Below are 21,178 nucleotides of genomic sequence, written 5' to 3'. Positions count from 1 at the left end.
GGTCTTAGAACTAATTTTGAAACAGAAAGTAGTTAAGGACATAGTGGTGAATGGTAATTGGGATAAAATACAACATGGTTTTACAAAAGGTTGACCATGCCAGACCAACCTGATCACTATCTTTGAGAAGATTTTGTGGAGAAAGGAAATGTAGTAGATCTAATCTACCTGGATTTCAGTAAGGCATTTGATACAGTTTCACGTGGGAAATTATCAGTTGTATTAATCCCTATCTTTTCCAATTTAAGAATTGAAACGTGGGTAAGGAACTGGCTAAAGGGGAGACTGCAATGGGTCATACCGAAAAATGATCTGTCAGACTGGAGGGAGGTTGTTAGTGGAGTTCCTCAGGGATCAGTCTTGGGACCAATCTTATCGTTTTCATTCATGACCTTGGCACAAAAAGTGGGAGTGTGCTAATGAAATTTGCAGGTGACACAGTTGGGAGTCATTGCCAATACAGAAGAGGACTGGAATCTACACAAGAAGATCTGGATGACTTCGTAAACAGGAGTAATAGAAATGGGGTATTTAACAGTGCAAAGTGCAAGGTCATGCACTTAGGGACTAACAACAAGAATTTTTGCTGTAAACTGGGGACTTATCAGTTGAAAGTGACAGAGGAGGAAAAAGACCTGGGTGTATTGGTCATTCACAGGATGACTATGAGCCGTCAATGTGATGCGGCTGTGAAAAAGGCTTATACAATACTAGGATGCATCAGGTGAGATATTTTCAGTAGACCGGGAAGTGTTCGTACCATTACACAAGGACTGGTGAGACCCCATCTGGAATGCTGTGTGCAATTCTGATCTCCCATATTTAAGAAAGATGAATTCAAAGTGGAACAGGTGCAGAGAAGGGCTGCTAGGATGATCCGAGGAATAGAAAACCTACCTACCTTCTTCGAGTGCTGTCCCTGTGGGTGCTCCACTCCAGGTGACAGTGCATCCCGGCACCGTTGATCGGAGATCTTCGGTAGCAGTGCCTGGTCAGGACTCGTGCTCAGCTGCTGTCTCGCAGTCTCGTTAGAGTCCGCCTAAGCGCGCGCGCGTCCCGCACCCCCCTCAGTTCCTTCTCAACCATCCTCGGCTGAAGACAGGACTTGGGGCAGTGCTGATCCTCTTCCCTGGTCTCTGAAGGAAACAATTACAAAGTATATAGAAATAGTTAGTTAGTAACATCCCAGTTGTTTCCCTTCACTTAGAATAGTTACTTAGTTTAAAAAAAAAAAAAAAATTCCCCCTCAAGCTTGTCTCCCGCGGAGACACTCTCTCCCCCGGCACTCCTAGTTCAATAATGCCAGGGGCTTCAGGATTCAAGAAATGTGCTTCCTGTCAGGACTCTATGCCAAGGTCCAATGGACACTCACATTGTGTGAAGTGCCTCGGCGAGACACACGTTCCTGCCAAGTGTGTCCATTGCACGAGCCTCAAAGCCAGGGCTCGTCGTGACAGGGACCTGTCAAAATGCTTCTCATGCAGAAATCCCTGCAGCCGCCTCTGGAGATGGGCAATGTCAAACCCTCTCTCTCACGCTCCCCGGCCAGGTCCAAACCAATTGGGAGCATGGCTTCACCTTCTCAGGCGAAGAGGCAAGAAGCCCAACTCTCTCCAAGCAGAGAATTTCACAAGGGTAAAGGGTCTCCTGCGAGATCCTTACCCTCAGTACTGACAGCGCCGAAGGCAGGTGCCTCCGACCGTCCCAGCACCTCAGCCACGGCTCCCACGGAGCGCAGAGGCAGGAACCCGACTTCCTGTGCTGGGAAGGTCCCCTCGGCACCGGTCCCTTTGGCACTGAAAATAGACCCGGTGCTGACAGCATGCTCTGCCGCGGTGCTGAAAAGAACGTCGGCACTGAGCCTGCCTGCCGCTCAGATAGCAGCAGCGGACCTCCCAGAGGGCGCCTACAAAAGACCCGCGGCACCGGGAAAAGCCAAACAGAAGTCTGTGCACGCCTCTGAGCGCAGATCGCGCGCAGCGGAGTCAGACTCTAGGGAACAGCAACAACAGTTCCTAAGTCAGGACGACCTTTCAGTGGCACCTGAGCGTAACTCTCCACTCCTGGACACACAGTGCTCTCTCTTTGACCAGCCGCTGTCCCCACCTGACCTGGCTACCTTTACTGACTGCGAGCCTGATATGCAGCAGCAGGCGGAGTTCTACCCACCTGCCTCTCCTCCTCCACCAGAACCTTTTGCACCTCCGGTCACGACTCACAACCACCAGCCTCCGTTTCCCTACTTCACCACCACCACCACCACCACCCTCCCCCCGTGGGTGGTACCTAACTTTTCTTATCCGATGCCTTGGCCTCATTGGTACCCTTGGCCAGCTCCTACTGCCACTCGCCCTCATGCTTCTTCCACCAGACCACAAGCTCCTTCTGCGCCTCTATCTCCAGCTCCGTCTACTTCTAGAGCGCCTGAACTCCCCTCTAAAGAGGTGGGCTATGGACCATACCCTGATTCGCCGACTCCTAACTCTCCATCGGCTCCAGACAGAGCCCTCATGCCTCCGCCTCCACAGAATGTGGACGACTTCAAACAGTTCCAGAACTTTTCAAGGGGGTGGCACTCAGCCAAGACATCCCTTTAGAGGAGGTCCAGGAGACACAACACAAACTCCTCAAAATCCTCCATCCCTCTTCTCCCTCAAAGATTGCGCTTCCCATAAATGAAGCACTCCTAGAACCAGCTGACACTCTCTGGCAGACCCCAGCCTCTATCTTTCCAACTTGCAAAAAGGCTGAATGTAAATATTATGTTCCTGCTAAGGACGTAGACTTCTTATTCTCCCATCCGCAACCTTCTCTTGTAGCGGATGCAGCAACTCGCAGGACAAAACAGCCGCACTAATGGCCCACCCCGCAAGACAAGGATCGCAACGCCTTGACATCTTGGGCCGCAAGATTTATACCTCCTCCACTCTGCAATTCAGAACTGCAAACTATTCCACCCCACTTGCAAGCTATGACTTTGATAACTACAATAAACTCTTTGATTTTACCTCCCATATTCCAGAGGATGAGAGAGCAGACTTTTAAGTCAGTCCTTGTCGAGGGCCAATTGGTCTCCAGAACAGCCCTACAAGCATCTTTGGACAGCTTTGGATACAGCTGCCCGCACTACTGCAACTGCAGTGGTTATGCGCAGATCTTCCTGGCTCTCTGCATCCGGTATCCCCAAAGACCTGCAGGTCAAAGTGGAGGACCTCCCCTTTGATAAAGACAAACTCTTTTCCAAGAAAACTGACGAAGTCCTTCACACTGTGAAAGACACTAGAGCGACCCTGGGCATCTATCCATCCCTTCCCAGGAGACAACGGTATCAACCCTACCAGAGGCCATGCACACAACAGTATCACCGGCCTCAGAACAGACCATACCCAGGAATCGCGCTCGACCTCCTAGGCGCAGACAAAATCAAGCGCAAACAGCTACCTCCCACCCATCGGGAAATAAACAACAATTTTGAAGCATTTGTCAAGGGTCTGCACGACCACCCCTTGACTCCACCGCCTACTTGCCCATTTGGCCACCGCCTCCAGGTTTTCCACCATGCCTGGCAGCAGATTACACAGGACCGTTGGGTCCTGGAAATAGAGTAACTGAACTATCCCTTTTTATATCCTATCCTCCTACCCTTCCCCGTCCCTCTTCAGGGACCCCTCTCACAAGCACCTACTTCGCGTAGAAGTGGCTCATCTTCTCCAGCTAGGCGCAGTGGAACCTGTGCCGACACAACATCGAGGGAAAGGGTTCTACTCCCATTACTTCCTGACCCAGAAAAATACCGGGGGATGGAGGCCTATACTAGACCTACGCCTACTGAACAAATTTGTACGGGTACAGAAATTCAAGATGGTCACACTGGGCACAATAATACCTGCGCTGGAACAAGGGGACTGGTTCACAGCCCTCGACCTACAGGATGCCTATTTTCATATATCCATTCATCCAGCTCGGACACTTCCTACGGTTCACAATCGGTCACGACCATTTCTAGTATAGGGTACTCCCTTTCGGACTCTCCACAGCACCGAGAGTACTCTCCAAGACCCTAGCTGTAGTCGTGGCCCACCTCCGCAGACATGGGATCATACTTTTCCCCTACCTAGACGATTGCCTCATCAAGGGCAATTCATACGACGAGACGCTACATGCTACCCATTTCACCATCTCCCTCTTCCACAGCTTGGGCCTGCAAATAAACATCCAAAAATCCACCCTGACACCTACACAGCAGATCGAATTCATTGGAGCTTACTTGGACTCAATTCGAACCAGAGCCTCACTCCCACACAACAGATTCCTCACCATCATACACCTCATATGTACGCTCTCTGTTCATCCCAGGATACAGGCAAGTATTTGCCTACAGCTCCTTGGCCACATGGCAGCCACCACCTTCATGGTCAAGTACGCCAGGCTGCACGTGAGAGGTCTTCAGGGTTGGCTCAACTCCAGCTACAAACCCAGCAGACACAGCCTCTGCATGCTGCTAACTCCTCCAGCGAACGTACTAGCTTCCCTGCAATGGTGGACAAGACCAGAGAACCTTTGCATGGGCGTTCCCTTCCAGCAATGATCCCTGACGCTCATGCTCACCACGGACGCTTCCCTGATCAGTTGGGGAGCGCACAAGGCTGCTGGTCCGCACCAGAGACGTGTCTACACATAAATCTCCTAGAGCTCAGAGCAGTGAGACAAGCCTGCCTTCACTTTCTTCCCCTCATAAAGAACAAATCTATCCGGGTTCTAACGGACAATACAGCATTTATGTTTTACATCTACAGACGGGCGAGCACGATCGCACTCCCTATGCATGGAGGCCATCCGATTGTGGAATTGGTGCATACAACACCACATACAAATTATTGCATTGTACCTACCCGGCTGTCACAACACTACCGCCGACACACTCAGCAGACACTTCTCCAAAGAACATGAATGGGAATTGCACCCCGCAATACAACAACAGCTCTTCTTCCAATGGGGCATCCTGTCAATAGACCTCTTTGCCACTACCCAGAATCACAAATGTCACCTATTTTGCTCCAGAGCAGGATTCGGGACTGCATCCCTAGGAGACGTGTTCCTCATCCCGTGGCACAACTCTCTCATGTATGCCTTTCCACCAATCCCTCTGATACACAGGGTCCTGCGCAAGATCAGAGACGACAAGGCCCGGGTCACGCTCATTGCCCTGGCTTGGCCGAGACAGACATGGTATCCTTGCCTGCTCCACGGGTCTGCTCGTCCTCCACAGACTCTCCCCAACAGACCAGATCTGCTTTCTCGGGACAACGGACGAATTCTTCACCCTCAGCTCCAGAAACTCCACCTGACAGCATGGTTCGTTCATGGTTCCAGACCCACGAATTAGCCTGTTCTGAGCAAGTCTGATATGTCCTCCTGCATAGTAGAAAAGCCTCCACTCGTAAAACTTACCTGCAGAAGTGGAAGCGCTTCTCCCTGTGGTGCTCAAATAAACACTTATAACCCCATATTGTGACTCTCCCTAACATCCTAGACTACCTCCTGAAACTAAAACAGGATGGACTCTCGTTCAGCTCCATCAGCGTACACCTCGCGTCCCTTACCACCTTCCACGGTTCGTTAGACAGCTATTCACTCTTTGCCTACCCCACCATAAAACGCTTTCTCATGGGCCTACAAAATCTCTACCCCAAGATTTATCCATCAGCAGCTGCATTCAATCTCAATCTTGTTCTTCGCGGTCTTATGAAACCTCCATTCGAGCCTTAGCTACCTCATCTCTTCTTCATATGTCCATGAAGGTAGCTTTCTTGGTTGCTGTAACATCAGCAAGGAGGGTAGGGGAAATAAGCGCCCTGATGGTCTACCCTCCCTACACAACCTTCTCTAAAGACAAAGTTACCCTGCGACCCACACTCTAAATTTCTCCCTAAGGTGGTGTCCACCTTCCACCTTAACCAACCTATATACTTACCTACATTCTATCCCAAACCTCATGAGACTCCGCATGAAGCGACTCTGCATCCCTCGACGTCAGATGAGCAATTGCCTTCTATTTAGACAGGACTAAACCATTTTGTAAGTCCTCGCGACTGTCTCCACTACCGAGAGATCAAAGGGTGCAGCCATTTCTAAACAGCGCCTTTCCAAGTGGATCTCTGACTGCATCTGATCCTGTTACCGCATTCAGAATGCTCAACCGCCCGAAGGCATCAGAACTCATTCTACTCGAGCCATGTCAACATCCGTTGCCTTCCTCCATAATGTACCCATTCCTGATATCTGTAAGGCGGCCACGTGCTCATCTGAACACACATTTACTAAACACTATGCTATCATGTAGGATACCACGGCAGACACCATAGAAGGCCATACAGTACTTCTACAGTACTCACTGCTGCATCTGCAAAGTCTCACCAGCCATAGTGGGTATTGCTTCACATTCACCTGGAATGGAGCACCCACAGGGACAGCACTCAAAGAAGGGGAAGTTACTCACCTTGCAGTAACTAAGGTTCTTTGAGATGTGTGTCCCTGTGGGTGCTCCACTCCCCGCCCTCCTCCCCTCTACTTTGAAGTACTATTCTGACCTCTCCACGGTAGAGAAGGACCTGAGGGGGGTGCAGGATGCGCATGTTCAGGCAGACTCTGAGACCATGAGACAGCAGCTGAGCGCGTGCGTCCTGGCCAGGCACTGCTACCAAAGATCTCCGATCAATGGCACCGTGATGCACTGTCACCTGGAGTGGAGCACCCATAGGGACACACATCTCGAAGAACTTCAATTACTGCAAGGTGAGTAACTTTCTCTTATGAGAGGAGACTCAGAGCGTGGCTTGTTTAGCCTAATCAAACGAAGGCTGAGGGGAGATAGGATCCCTCTGTATAAATACCTCAGAGGGATAAATACCAGGGAAAGAAAGGAGGTATTTAACTTGAGCCAATGTGGACGCAAGAACAAATGGATATAAACTGGCCATCAACAAGTTTAAGTTTGAAATTAGATGAAGGTTTCTAACCATCAGAGGAGTGAAGTTCTGGAACAGTCTTCCATGGAGAGCAATGGGGGCAAAAAACAAACAAACAAACAAACCCTAACTGGCTTCAAGAGTGAGCTTGATAAGTTTATGGAGGCAAAGGTCTGATGGGACTGCCTATGATGGCATGTGGTCCATCAGCGACTACCAGTAGCAAAAATTCCCCAACGGCTGGAGACTGGACACTAGATGAGAAGGGCTCCGAGTTACTACAGAGAATTCTTTCCCAGGTTTGTGTCTGGTGGGTCTTGCTGAAATGCTCAGGGTCTAACTGATTCCATATTTGGAGACGGGAAGGAATTTTCCCCCAGGTCGGATTGGCGGGTCTTTCGCCAGGGTTTTTCACCTTCCTTTGCAGCATGGGGCATGGGTCACTTGCAGGTTTGAACTGGTGTAAATGGTGAATTCTCTGTAACTTGAAGTCTTTAAACCATGATTTGACGACTTCAGTAAGTCAGCCAGAGCTTAGGGGTCTGTTACAGGAGTGGGTGGGTGAGGTTCTGTGCCCCACAATGTGCAGGACGTCAGACTAGATGATCACGATGATCCCTTCTGACCTTCAAGTCCTGTGAGTAAGGCTACGTTTTAGTCACGGGTATTTTTAGTAAAAGTCATGGGCAGTAAACAAAAATTCACGTCCTGTGACCTGTCCATGGCTACTTCTAGATCTACTATATACCCCTGACTAAATCTTGGGGTGGGGGCGTGCTCATGGGGGGGCGGGGATACTCGGGGGAGGGGGTGTCCCGGGGGCGCCGGGGGAGGGGGGTGGGGAGAAATCTGTGACTTCCATGACCTCTGTGACACATTCACAGCCTTACCTATGAGTCTGTCACACAGGGCATGACATTTTTCACAGCCCTGAGCAATGTAGTCAAGCTGTAGTGTAGTCAAGCCGTAGTGTAGACTAGCCCTTAGGCCAGGGGTGGGCAAACTTTTTGGCCCGATGGCCACATCTGGGTATGGAAATTGTATGGTGGGCCATGAATGCTCACGAAATTGGGGTTTGGGGTGTGGGAGGGGGTGAGGGCTCTGGCTGGGGGTGCAGACTCTGGGGTGGAGCCAGAAATGAGTTCAGGATGCAGGAGGAGGCTCCCCAGCTGGGTCAAGAGGTTAGGGTGCGGCTCCAGCTGGGGCTGCGGGCTCTGGGGTGGGGCTAGGGATGAGGGGTTAGGGGTGCAGGAGGGTGCTCCGGGCTGGGACCAAGGGGTTCGGAGGGCAGGAGGGGGATCAGGGCTGGGGCAGGGGGTTGGGACACGGGAGGGGGTCAGGCTCTGGTTGGCGCTTACCTCAAGCAGCTCCTGGAAACAGCAGCATATTCCCCCTCTGGCTCCTTTGCGGAGACGCAGCCAGGAAACTCCTATTGGCCGGGAACTGCGGCCAATGGGAGCTGTGGAGGCGGTGCTTGGGGCGGGGGCAGCGTCTGGAGCCCCCTGGGTGTCCCTATGTGTAGGAGCTGGATGGGGGACCTGCTGCTGCTGCTTGGAGCCAGGCGGAGCCACAGCACGTGCGGAGTGGGACAAGCCCCCGACCCGCTCCCCGGCTGGAGCGCTGGAGCAGGGCAAGCCCTGTACCCTGCTCCCTGGCAGGTGCTGAAGGGCCAGACTAAAACATCTGAAGGGCCGGATGTGGCCCCTGGGCCATAGTTTGCCCACCTCTGCCTTAAGCTCATGCTAGGATGCTAAAAATAGCCGGGTAAACATTCTGTCTTGGGCTGGAGCTTGGCCTCTGAAGCCCAAGCCCATCACTACCACAGGATCTTGCACGAGTTGTGCCCAGTGTGTCTCAAGTACAAGCAAGGCCTAAGCGCAGTGCAGAACAGTGCCCAGGGATCCGCCACATCCCTTACTGTTCGTGTCAAGAGGTGCTTTTAATTTTTGTGTTTCAGTTCCAGCGAGATCAGAGCCTGGACGACGTCATAACTCATGTTTGTTGCCTTCTCTGCACCCCCCAGGAAGATACACAGCTGGGTGGGTTCTCTTGCCTCTAGTTGGAATTGCTAAAATATTCCTTTCAGGGAACATGTCTGTGCTGGAGGTGAAAAATGTCAGCATTTTAAAGAGGGGGAAGACGCACTGCTTCTGTTACACTCATGCTGCTGTTGGCTTGTAGTTGAGGCTCGTACTGTCTAGCACGCTAGCCTTTCGAGACGTGGTCAGGCTCCTGGCAGCATTGTGGGAATGATGGCAATATTAACTAAGTTCCATGCACTGCAGAACGAAGAAGACCTAATGTCTGCATGTGATTCGTACACTGTAGCAGACGAATAGACTCCATCTGGGTGCGTGGTGGGGTCAGTTTGCATTGGGAAGCCAGTAGACCAAGTTGTCTGTCAAATGTTTGATGGAGGGGGGGAACTGTGAGCAACATTCACAACTTCTTTACACTTTTTTTCTTCTATTCAGCCAGCCCTGCCGCCCAGCGGGCATGCCAGAGGGCAAGGGGTGCGGCTAGAGGATGTGGAGCTGTGCGGTGCTCCTAAACTATGCAGGAGCACAGCGTCACTCCTACATGGCTTAGGAGATCTTCATGACAGTGGCTTTTCCCTCTGTGCAGGAAGTGGGAGGTAATGCCAATGCAGAGCTCCTGGGTCCGTCCTCCACCTAGGCTTCCCAGATGGCACTTGCCACATTCTGCAAACGTGCCCCTGCCCGTCCCGAGAGTGTGTTGTTTTCCTCTGTTCTGCTACCTACCTCTGAGCTAACAGCTGGTAACTAAGCCCAGGTGAAATCCTGGTGAAGACAAGGTAGTTTAAAAACGAGTTAGCAGGTCAAGATGGAGTATGGAGGGGGCCTATGGTTTCCCTGAACCTCCTAACTCGTGTTAAAACTGCCTTGTCTTCACTAGGGTTTCCCTGTTAGCTAACACGAGTTCAGAACACAGCTAGTGAAGACCGAGCCTCCCACACTTACAGAGAAGCACATGCTTAAGAGTTTGGCTGGATTGGTGCTTGGATGCCCAGCACCTGGCAGGATCAGGTCTCTACAGAGCAGTTGATCTAGATACGCGATGGATGCTTCGTAGCCAGAAGTGATCTAGAGAAAAGATGCAGCTATGGCTGCATTGTATCTAGTGACATTAGTGACATTAACAGAGCAAACCCCAGCCCCAGAGCTGGGCGACCAAGTCACACAGTCATGTTAACTACCTGAGACCAGGGACAGCACAGCTGCGCTGGTAGAATTGGTGTCGGATAGAGAAGTAGCCAGTAACCCAGAGCGATGGGTCACAGAGGGTTTACATGTCGCACTGACAATAAATGTGGGTTGGGGACAGTTAACTCCCCCCCAATGCGCCATCTCTCTCTCTCTCCTCTCCCCCTTTCCTGTTTCCGATGGAATGGGAAATGATCTGGTCAAAGCATTGCTTTCTGCCCAGCGGCACTGGATAAAGCTGTCATTCCTTCTCCTCATGTCGTTACAATCAGTAAATAAATGGACTTTGCAAAGTGGAGGGCTAAGATCCCTGTCCTCAAATTAATCTAAGATTCCAGAATTGTCACTCTGTGTCTGCAGTCTAGATACTTCCTCACCTACCTTGTCACTGTCTGTGTGACTCTGAAGCCTAGAATGTCTAAGTCAGCTGTGGAGGGCTGGAAACAACTGCAAGCCTGGGTGAGGGCTCTCTTTGTTCCGAACATCACCAGGCTCAGTCATCCCTGGGATTCACAGGCTGTTACCGTCCAGTTTGTCAGTTCTGAGACATGTTTGGCTTTTTTCCCCACATGACTGTACTGTCACATGGGTTTTCATCTAGTACAGTGTATTCATTAAGGACACCAACTCCCACAGCTCCTTAAAGCTCAAAGAATATGGCATAGAACTTGGACATAAACCAGTCCCAGTCATAAGTAGATAGGAACATAGGCATATTGCTCCTTTGTTTGTTTTTTCCTTAGTATTTTATTTCAAAAGTGGCATTTCTCCTTGGTTGAAGGAAAAAAAGAAATCCCCATAAGTTTCATTTCCCATAGTTAGAGATCTCGGTGTTTTTTAAGTTGATCATGGCTTGTCATCTGGAATTTTCAGCAACAGTTACAGCTCTTTGGCATTGGCATATACTGTCAAGCCCCATCTTTGCAGGAGTTTGAGTCCTTAAACTTTATAAAGTTTCTAGAATTACAGTAGCGGAGCTACATTTTTGTATTTAAAGTAAGATGTTCCCCCATCTAGGGTAGCACAAAGCAACAGTAGAAAGCAAAGGGACCCACAAGTCTCTTAAAGAAAAGAAACATTTCAATGTCAACTTTTTGTGCCTACGTTACTTCAGGGAACATCAGATCCATGTGTAATATTGTATACCGTATGGGCTGCAATAGCTAAGAGCTAGCAGAGGTGTTTAAAGACCTCCTGGGAGCTTTACTTTTTGAATTCTTTTCTGATATAACAGCGTCATGTTGTAACATATGGCTTATCAAAATAACCTTTCAAGTGCCTTCTCGGTCTTTAAAACCATTATATTCAGGCAGCATAGAATTACATTGGGCTAGTGGCTTTATGCATATATTAATTTCTGTGACCCTTTTATTTTGAGGGGTGGGATCTTGATTCTGCCTCAGCCTTGATACTGGGATAATCCAGTTTGAACAATTTTTTAAAAATAGATTTTTATTTTTTTTTGTGTACTTACAAAAGTGGACTTTTTTCCCTTAGGCAAAAATCTCTTTGGTTTGTCTAGCAAGATAACAAAATGCTGGTGACAGATCCAAGTTTTACTTTAACGTTTATTGCAGCAAACATGGTCTAACTATGAATGCAAAAAAGCTGACACCGGGCTGGCCATCTGTAGGCTATATTGTATTGCTTTAGGTTTGTATCAGGAGCTTTGTTAGTATGGCAAAATACTATGCAGTTTGGCCTGCAGCTGAATACTACGATTGGAAATGAGTTCGGAAACACTGGTTAATTCATGATAATACAGCAGTGGTAAGCTGCAGTGTTTATTTTGGGAGCTCCCGTTACATGGACCTTTCTTTACACATGGAGTTAATTTTTATTAAATAGCCTTGAAATGCAAACGTTGGGGAAGGGGAGGGAAAAGCTGACAACACGCTGATTTTGGTCGGAGCACAAAAAATAAAAAGCACGGAACTCTGTAGCAAGTGACTAGCGCTTCGATTGAGACAAGCACACTGACGACAATGAGGACTTGAGCACGTGTTTGAAGACCAATATGAGTTGGTTTTGCTGGATCGGGGGCCTAGTTGAAGGATTGATTTTTTTAGTCTGTTGGTATCTGTCCTTGTGAATAAATCCTAAAATCTTTTGTTTGTTTGTTTGTTTGTTTGTTTGTTTAAAAAGTCTCCTTCCACAATCAATTCAGGGGAACAGGAATTTTAGAAGGTTGGTATTTTGTTTACATCATTCTTGATCATCAGAGACCTGAGGAAGAGTTCTGTGTCAGCTCAAGAGCTTGTCTCTCTCTCTCTCTCCAACAAAAGTTGGTCCAAGAACAGATGTTCCCTCCCCCACCTTGACTTTCTCCTTGGTAATACTATTTAACTGAGCCCAAGGAGCAATCTGTGATTACAAAGAATCATCAGCCAGAGCTTTTAAGATATTGCTGACCCTGTGCAGCAGTCCCCAGGGTTGCAGACTAGAAGACTTGTTTGTTTTTAGCTGCTCAGATTCTAAGGTAACGAGCACCAGATTAAGAAACCGACTGGACAGGCCGATTCTGTTGGTAAAAGACATCCCCAATGTCCGACTCCTTTAAGACTCTGATAAAGCCCCATTAAATTATCTCCTTTATGTGCCATTTATCAGAGCCTTTTCCTTCTTTCCACGCACTGACTTAAGAGCATGGAGTGCCAAATTCTCCTGTAGAAGAGGTTGTTAGGACCTTACTTGAAAGGGGAGGTAATGTGGTCTAATTGGTAAAATATTGGACTGGGAGTCAGGAGTCCTGGGTTCTAGTCCCAATTCTGCCATTGGGCTGCTGGGTGATGTTGGCCAAGTCACATCTCTGATTTCCCTCCAGCCCTTGGACTGTCTGATCTCTTTAGATTGTAAGATCTTCAGGGCAGAAGCTCTCTCACTACATATCAAAGCATCCAAAGTACTGGGTGGATGAATTTTAAATAGATTAGAAGAAGTAAAATGATCAGATGATATGATAAAACTTGTGTCTGGCCTTCACTGGTCAAAGTAATTGGATTGCTTTTCCAAGATGAAGGTTTAGTAAATAACTGTTATGACTTCTGCAGGTTGCTTGTGATGCTTGTTTCTTTTCACTTTGCAGTGCCTTCTCCTAGTGCCTTGCTGGTAGACAATCCCACGCCTTTTGGAAATGCAAAGGAAGTTGTAGCAATCAAGGACTATTGCCCAACTAACTTCACAACCTTAAAGTTCTCCAAGGGTGACCACCTCTACGTCTTGGATACCTCAGGAGGCGAGTGGTGGTATGCTCATAATACCACGGAAATGGGTTACATACCTTCCTCCTACGTCCAGCCTGTAAACTACCGCAACTCTTCCTTCACTGACAGTGGCATGATAGACAATCTGCTCGAAAGCCCTGACGAAGGAGTCCGAGAGCTAGATCTGCTTGGAGAGTGGACTGATGTAAAGAGAAACTCTGCCAACACCTACAGTAACAACCCTTTCTTAAATGGGGTCCAAACCAATCCGTTTCTGAATGGGAACTTGCAAATGATGCCCAGCTCAGACAAAGAGTGCACCCCCAAAACCACTGTGGACTTACTGCTGTTTGACACGGCAGCTCCTCCGTTTACAGGGGCCGGTTCTGCAATGAACAGCAGCATAAGTAACATATTTGTTGAACTTCCATCCACAAATGGATTGGAGTTCGAACAGCCTGTGAGGCGGGACAATCCCTTCTTCAGAAGTAAACGCTCATACAGTTTGTCGGAGCTGTCTGTCCTTCAGGCAAAATCAGAAATGCCAGCATCATCAGGGTTTTTTACTGGATTAAAATCGCCTACCCCAGAGCAGTTCCAGAGCAGGGAAGATTTTAGAACTGCCTGGCTGAACCACAGGAAGCTGGCACGGTCGTGCCACGACTTGGACTTGCTTGGCCAGAATCCTGGCTGGGGTCAGACACAACCTGTGGAGACCAACATCGTCTGCAAGCTGGATAGTTCTGGTGGAGCAGTTCAGCTCCCGGATACAAACATCAGCATCCATGTGCCAGAAGGACACGTCTCGCCGGGGGAAACACAGCAGATCTCCATGAAAGCCCTGTTAGACCCACCCCTGGAGCTCAACAGTGACAAATGCAGCACCATAAGCCCAGTGCTGGAGATTAAACTGAGCAACATGGAAGTAAAAACGTTCATCATGTTGGAGATGAAAGTGTCGGCGGAGGTCAAGAATGACATTGTGAGTCAGAGCTTGGTGGGATTACAGTGCCTGCGTAGTGACACAAAAGAAGGACCCTATACACCAATGCAACTCAGCTATTCCTATGGAGACACGATACAGGTGCAATTGGATAACCTGGAACCTTGTATGTATGTAGCTGTTGTAGCCCAAGGACAGAATGTCATATATCCTTACACTGTCTGGGACTACATCAGTAAAAAGATCACAGTGGGTGTCTATGGCCCCAAACACATACATCCTTCTTTTAAAACCATAGTGGCTATTTTTGGACACGAGTGTGCGCCAAAGACTCTCTTAGTGACCGAGGTTACACGGCAAATCCACGGCGTGGCGCCTGTGGCCCTGCAGCTGTGGGGCAAGCACCAGTTCGCTCTGGCCCAGCCGCAGGACCTGAAACTCTGCATGTTTTCCAACATGACTAATTATGAGGTGAAGGCCAGCGAACAAGCCAAAATCATCAGAGGCTTCCAGATGAAGCTGGGGAAAGTCAGCCGCCTCATCTTCCCAATCATGTCCCATGACTTCAATGAGCTCTCAGACTTCACGTTGAGGATACAGGTCAAGGATGACAAGGACGCCATATTGACCCAGTTCTGTGTGCAAACACCACAACCACCTCCTAAAAGTGCCATCAAGTCCACTGGGCAGAGAAGGTTCCTCAAGAAGAATGAGGTTGGGAAGATCATTCTGTCCTCCCTGGCTGCCAGTAGCAAATATCCGGTCTTTCAGGAGCGGCCAGTTGCGAGCCTGAAGTATGGCAAACTGCTTAAAACTGTAGTGCGCCAAAACAAGAACCATTATTTACTGGAATATAAGAAAGGAGATGTCATAGCGCTGCTCAGTGAAGAGAAGATCAAACTGAAAGGCCAGCTGTGGACCAAGGAATGGTACATTGGCTACTACCAAGGAAAAATCGGCCTTGTTCACGCCAAAAACGTGCTAGTGGTTGGGAAAGTCAAGCCCAGCTATTTTTCTGGACCTGATCTCACCACCAGTGCATTGCTTGAGCAAATCCTGAGGCCTTGCAAATTTCTGACTTACATCTACGCCTCAGTCAGGACTCTGCTTATGGAGAACATCAGCAGCTGGCGCTCGTTCGCAGACGCCTTGGGATACATGAACTTGCCGCTCACTTTCTTCTGTCGAGCAGAACTAGACAGCGAGTCGGAACGGGTAGCCTCGGTGCTGGAGAAGCTGAAAGAAGACTGCAATAATACTGAGAACAAGGAGAGGAAATCTTTCCAGAAAGAGCTAATGGCGGTGAGTACTCAGCCTGCCGGAGAAGTTCTTAATCTATTAAGAAATGTGTTCTGAACTGGGAGTAGAAACAGGAATGCAATGTGTTTGTAAACAGCCCATACAAACGAAAGTACATCTGATTGTGTGGGGTTTTTTGATGGGAAACTGGCCATCCTTCACTGTATTCATATTACAGCAGGGCCTAGAAATCCCCAAGTGGGATCAGGACCCCAGTGTGCTAGGTGCTGTACATACACATAGAGAAAGTCCTTATCCTGAAGAGCTAACATGGCACAGAGACACAGAAAGATGAAATGACTTGTCCAAGTCACACACCAGGTCGGTGGCTAATTTGGGAATCCAACCCAGGTCTCCTGACGTTCCTTCCAGTGCACCATCCAATAGACAACTTTGCCTCTCAGTGGAGTTCAGTGAAAATGACTTAACTGCTAGGGCAGTTTGAGTCTTCTATTCCCTAACAGCATAGGGAATTATCGTGATCAGTAAAGCATAGTGGGGTACTGCACCATAGCTGCAGTGAAACATCTTGAACAGGCTGCTCTCTGTTCCACAGTTAAAACGTTAATCAAAATGCAAATGAAGCTGTACCTCCAGATTGGAGGGTGGGGCATTGATGGTTACATAGCTATAGAGGCACTTCACAATCCTTCTCTCTTTGAGTGGTGGACACTGTATGTTCAGAGCCTCTGTGGGGTTTTAGGCAAACGCGTAGACGTATGTGTTTATTTTAAAAGGTAGCTGATCCAAAGCCCATTGAAGTAATTGCAAGTTGTTCCACTAGCTTCAGTAGTCTTTGGCTTTAAAGTGGTTATTCGCGCTCTGAAGCCAGAAATAAATAAATACCGTGAAGAGTTCCTAGTCACGGAGGTGAAGCAACTTAAAGCAAAAAGAGCTTGTTAAAGCTTGTTGGGCATCGACACCCATTTGGAGGCTTTATGCGGGAGCTTGTAATAAGACAGCAAACTGGCATATAGCAAGAAGTTAAAAACGACTCCTGTACAGGAATATGTTGGTTAACTGTCAATTAAAAAACCTCGTGCACTGAAGTATAGCAAAGGGTTCTTATAAATATTGCAACTGGGAAGAAAGAATTCTGCAACTTCACTTTTATATAGGATTAAAAAACAGGCTTTTTTTAAAAAAGGATTTTCCTGCTGGTTATTTTTAATCAGGAACCTGTTTGCTTCTTCTCTTTCCCTGACCATCTTCTAAGCATATTAGGTAGACTGGGTGACTGTAGCAGCTTGAATTTAGGTGGCTCATCCTGAACAATGGAGTACTCATACAGTATCAGAGGGGTAGCCATGTTAGTCTGTACTATACCTAATATCTAAAAATATGGCTTAACCAGCGATGTTCTAATAAACTTCTGTTTGCATTCAGGGGAAACTTGAATCCTGTGATTCTCGCTTAGTTGCCCTTAGAAAATGTCACTGAAAACTTGTTGTTGCAGAGTGGATCTCTGTGTGGTTCACAGGAAACAAGCCAAAGACATTCAGGGCTTGTATTTTAGACCAGTTTTGCGGCACTCCTCGTCCTTGAAATTGTGTCTTTCACAAAAGCAGATAACTAAGCAACAGAGAATCACATTTTTAAAATGGAAACTTAACTATTGAATAGCAAAAGCTTCTCTTGATGGTTTCAGGCCTGGGAACTAAATTATTCATAGATAAAATGGGTCGAAATATGTAATAACTCACATCTTTGTCATTTAATAGGAGTGGTGAATGTTGAGGATTAGGTGTAAGCTGTCTTCATTATCATGAAGAAAGGGTGTAGTTGAGTAATGGCTCCCCAATCTAGCATGTTCAGGGATTCATTTGTGACTATTCCCTCTAATACCTCAGCAGAATTAAAAAAGCTCTTTTCAAAACTCCTACCTACATTTGATATCACTGTGGAGAATGGGAAAATATTGGACCCCAAAGAGAAAGTGATGGAGCCCTTTGAGTTTTACTGGAATTCACATGATCATAGGAGCCGCCTAATGAACTAATTAAAAGTAAATAAATAATCATAAAATTAGGGTTGAACTTTTCAAAGCAGTCTAGAGCAGTGGTTCTCAAAGCTGGTCCGCCGCTTGTTCAGGGAAAGCCCCTGGCGGGCCGGTTTGTTTACCTGCCGCATCCGCAGGTTCGGCCGATCGCGGCTCCCACTGGCCGCAGTTCGCTGCTCCAGGCCAAAGGGGGCTGCGGGAAGGGCGGCTAGCACGTCCCTCAGCCCACGCTGCTTCCTGCAGCCCCCATTGGCCTGGAGCGGCGAACCGCAGCCAGTGGGAGCCGCGATCGGCCGAACCTGCGGACGTGGCAGGTAAACAAACCGGCCCAGCCCGCCAGGGGCTTTCCCTGAACAAGCGGCGGACTGGCTTTGAGAACCACTGGTCTAGAGCATTTTGAAACATCAGCTATTAAGTCTAATGTATCTAAATCCCCTGGATTGCTTTGAAAAACTCAGTCAAGATTTCCTCAAATTCAGGTATGTGGTCTGTTGTAACTTCACAGTGAAAGTTGCTCATATCATTGTTTGAGGGAAACTTAAAAAATAAATAGTGCTGTCGAACTAGCGCTTGCTGTGACAGATAGATGGGGTTAGACATATTTAAATTGTCACTTTGATCCTTTGTAAATCATCCCACAATCTGCAGTGTTAAACTTTTGATAGCTAAGATCCCATAGTTTAAACTAGCAGCCATGCAGAGTCTGTACAGAAGCCAGCCGATAGGAAGAGAAGCAGCAGGTGGACAAGAAATTATATTAAACAGAAAATTTTATGCTTAAACAAGGCCAAAGCAAGGATGACGAATGCTGAGTGGGTCGGGGAGGGGATTGAGGCTAGGTTGAGGTCCAAGAAAGCTGCTGGGTTCTTGACTCCTGCACAGGGTTATATATTGTGGTGCATGGAGGTGGGGGAAGGCCGGGAATCAGGTTTTCCTTCCTTCCTGCCACACCATTCCAGCTCTGCTGCTCTGTTGTTAGGGTGACAGAGAGCTGCCAGGCGCATCCCTCTGCTCCATGGATGAAGATTTCTGACAGACAGGAGCGACATTTTTAGCTGAAGTGTCTTAAAGCTGTAGCATCCCCTTCTGCTTTGATAAGAAGTCTAGCAGAGATGCAGGCTGTGGAGTGAACGTGGAGAGGCTTTGCCTAGGAACTAGCTCAGATCTCTGTTGTCAACGGGCATTTTTAAGACTCTTTATTGTCCACTTGAGCCAGGGGGCGTTTTGAGCCCAGCCTCCTCGCTCAGTTGTGCAGTTCCTAACACCCCTGACTATGCAGAAGTAGCAAAACATCATCTGTTACTACTGGCATGGAAATGTTCACCTCAGCAGGGAGGTGAATGAGAATGAAGAGGAGTAGGGGGAAGGGTTTTACATAGGCCAGGATTCTCATTCATGCACAAACCTGGTGTAATCTTGCCCCCATCTCTGCTCCCAGCCATGTATGGCTTGCTCTTCTCCAGTCAATGAGAGAATATTCTGCCCACGCACTTCCTCTCTATGCTTCCCAAGAGACTGACAGGCCTTACTTCCCTTTGCTTCATAGGTCAGTTTTTTGTTACTTCGAGTACAGGTGCTACTTTATTTTTTTACATCATAGAATTGTAGGACTGGAAGGGACCTTGAGAGGTCATCTAGTCCAGTCCCCTGCACTCAAGGTAGGGCTAAGTATTATCTAGACCATCCTTGACAGGTGTTTGTCTAACCTGCTCTTAAAAATCTGCCACGGCAGGCTACTCCATCTGCCTTCTACCTAACTGTCTGTTTAGACAGCAGTTTAAATTGCCATCCACCAGAGAAAGGATCCTCTTAATACCTACTTGTGGCATTCCTCCATTTGTGTCTTTAAGTGCAGGCAGCAATCTTGCTTGAGCCTGTGGGAACAGGTCTGTGACTGGGACACGAAGTTCCAGTCACCTTTGTACAGAAGGGCATTGATAGGAATGGAAAATGGCAACCCAAATGCTGAAGTGTCTCGAGAGATCATTGAAAAGCTTCAATGCACAAGTTCTTATTCAAAGGAAAAGCAACCCTTAAGAAGGATTCTTGCTGAGAAGGCCTCTACTCAAAAGGAAAAGGGTATGGATGCATTTAAAAAAAAACAAAAAAAAACCTTGTGTTTAATAAAAGAACAAAGAAGCACAAATTCTACTTTAAGGAAGGGACAGGTGTAAAGGAATTCAGACAGAATCCTTGATGTGGAAAGCCAAATGGGGCAGGCTACTCAAGGGCCATGAGCTATTTTTATAGCTGAAAAGAGAAATATCGTGAGGCGGGGGGCAGTAGTGTGAGATATAAGCACTAATCCAAAAGGAACAGATGTAGGATGGAAGAACGCCAAGATGAACCTCTGTTTCCCACAGACAGGCCAGTTTAACCCATCCCTAACTTCAGCGCCGTCTGGTGATCATGACCGTTCCCCAGAGCTCTCCCAGAGTCTCTTCTGCTTCAAAAGCAAAAACAGATTTGGGGTCCTCCCCCACCCTCTTTCCTGCCAAGGGATCTCTTCATTCAAAATTGGGGGTGGGGTTTTCAGGCAAATGAGCATTTAACAATGGAAGAGAGAGAGTTTGAAAAAATCCATGGGCTCCCACATTTCTGCAATCGTACAGGGATATACTTGCAATCAGTTCTTTCCTACGGGCCAAATTCTGTTCCTCATTGTGGTCCCTCACAGATGTGCAGCAGCTGTATTTTTCCCTTTACTTATTTCCTGGGGGTACCAGAATCCACTGACTCTTGGGGAGTTATTGAGTTTCCTCTAAAAATAACCAGATTTGTCTTGCTTTTTGAATGCAGCTTTATTAAAATCCTAATCCAAAAAGTGAGACGTTACAAAGGCAGTTCGCTTAGAGTAGGGTCGTCCAACCCTCGCCAGTGTGGTGGTGGGCTTTTTTTAAAAATAATTCTTAAAGTTACATAGAAGTTTCCTGATCCCTGTGAACTGTGCACGCACGCTCACCCATGCAAAGGAGCATACAAAACGAAGCCAGGAACCCAATGAGCAGGGTGGCAGGAGAGATCGGAACAGTCTTGTGTAATGTTAAGAGTTCAGAACCACTAGAAGGGTTTATAGCTCAGAGAGTCTATTACCTGCTGTTATCCCAGCTGTAGAAGACTGAACCCTAAACGTTGACATGATGGTTAAGTAGCTTTTGGGTCCCAGCTGGAGGCACCTTGGGCTAGTGCTCGGTCAGCACACCATGAAAAATCAGGCGCCCAAAAACTGAAGGACCCAGAATCACTAATCTGCTGAAAATTTTGGCTGGAGCTTTCTGGTTACACAGATCCAGCTCGAAGTAAACAGGACTTAAAAAGTCACCCACCACCTGAGCTCTGCAAAAACCACTCTGGCTAAAGTTCTGCGTTCCCAGACGAGCTTACTTGGGCACCGGAGTCTGGGCCACCGGGTTAGCCTGGCCTGGTCTGCAAGGCCCTGCCTGAGTTACTGTGTCCTCCTCACTGGTGCTGCGCTCCCCAGGTGCATTGCCAGGACTTCTGGGGACATATCCCATGGTTCTTTGTGCTGCAGTCAGCTGTGC

The 21,178-nt window shown here is 48.0% G+C and overlaps 1 protein-coding gene across 1 annotated transcript in view; it reads left to right on the top strand.

Annotated features, from left to right (window-relative positions):
* SH3BP4 (SH3 domain binding protein 4) overlaps positions 1–21,178 on the top strand; it is a 51,911-nt gene that overhangs the window by 7,836 nt on the left and 22,897 nt on the right. The window contains exon 2 of the mRNA XM_065413719.1: positions 13,278–15,640. Coding sequence (XP_065269791.1) covers positions 13,278–15,640 — 2,363 coding nt within the window. The remainder of the gene's footprint in view (positions 1–13,277; positions 15,641–21,178) is intronic.

This window comes from Emys orbicularis, chromosome 11, assembly GCF_028017835.1.
Source record: "Emys orbicularis isolate rEmyOrb1 chromosome 11, rEmyOrb1.hap1, whole genome shotgun sequence".
NCBI lineage: Eukaryota > Metazoa > Chordata > Testudines > Emydidae > Emys > Emys orbicularis.
This window is presented reverse-complemented; position numbering and strand designations above follow the sequence as displayed.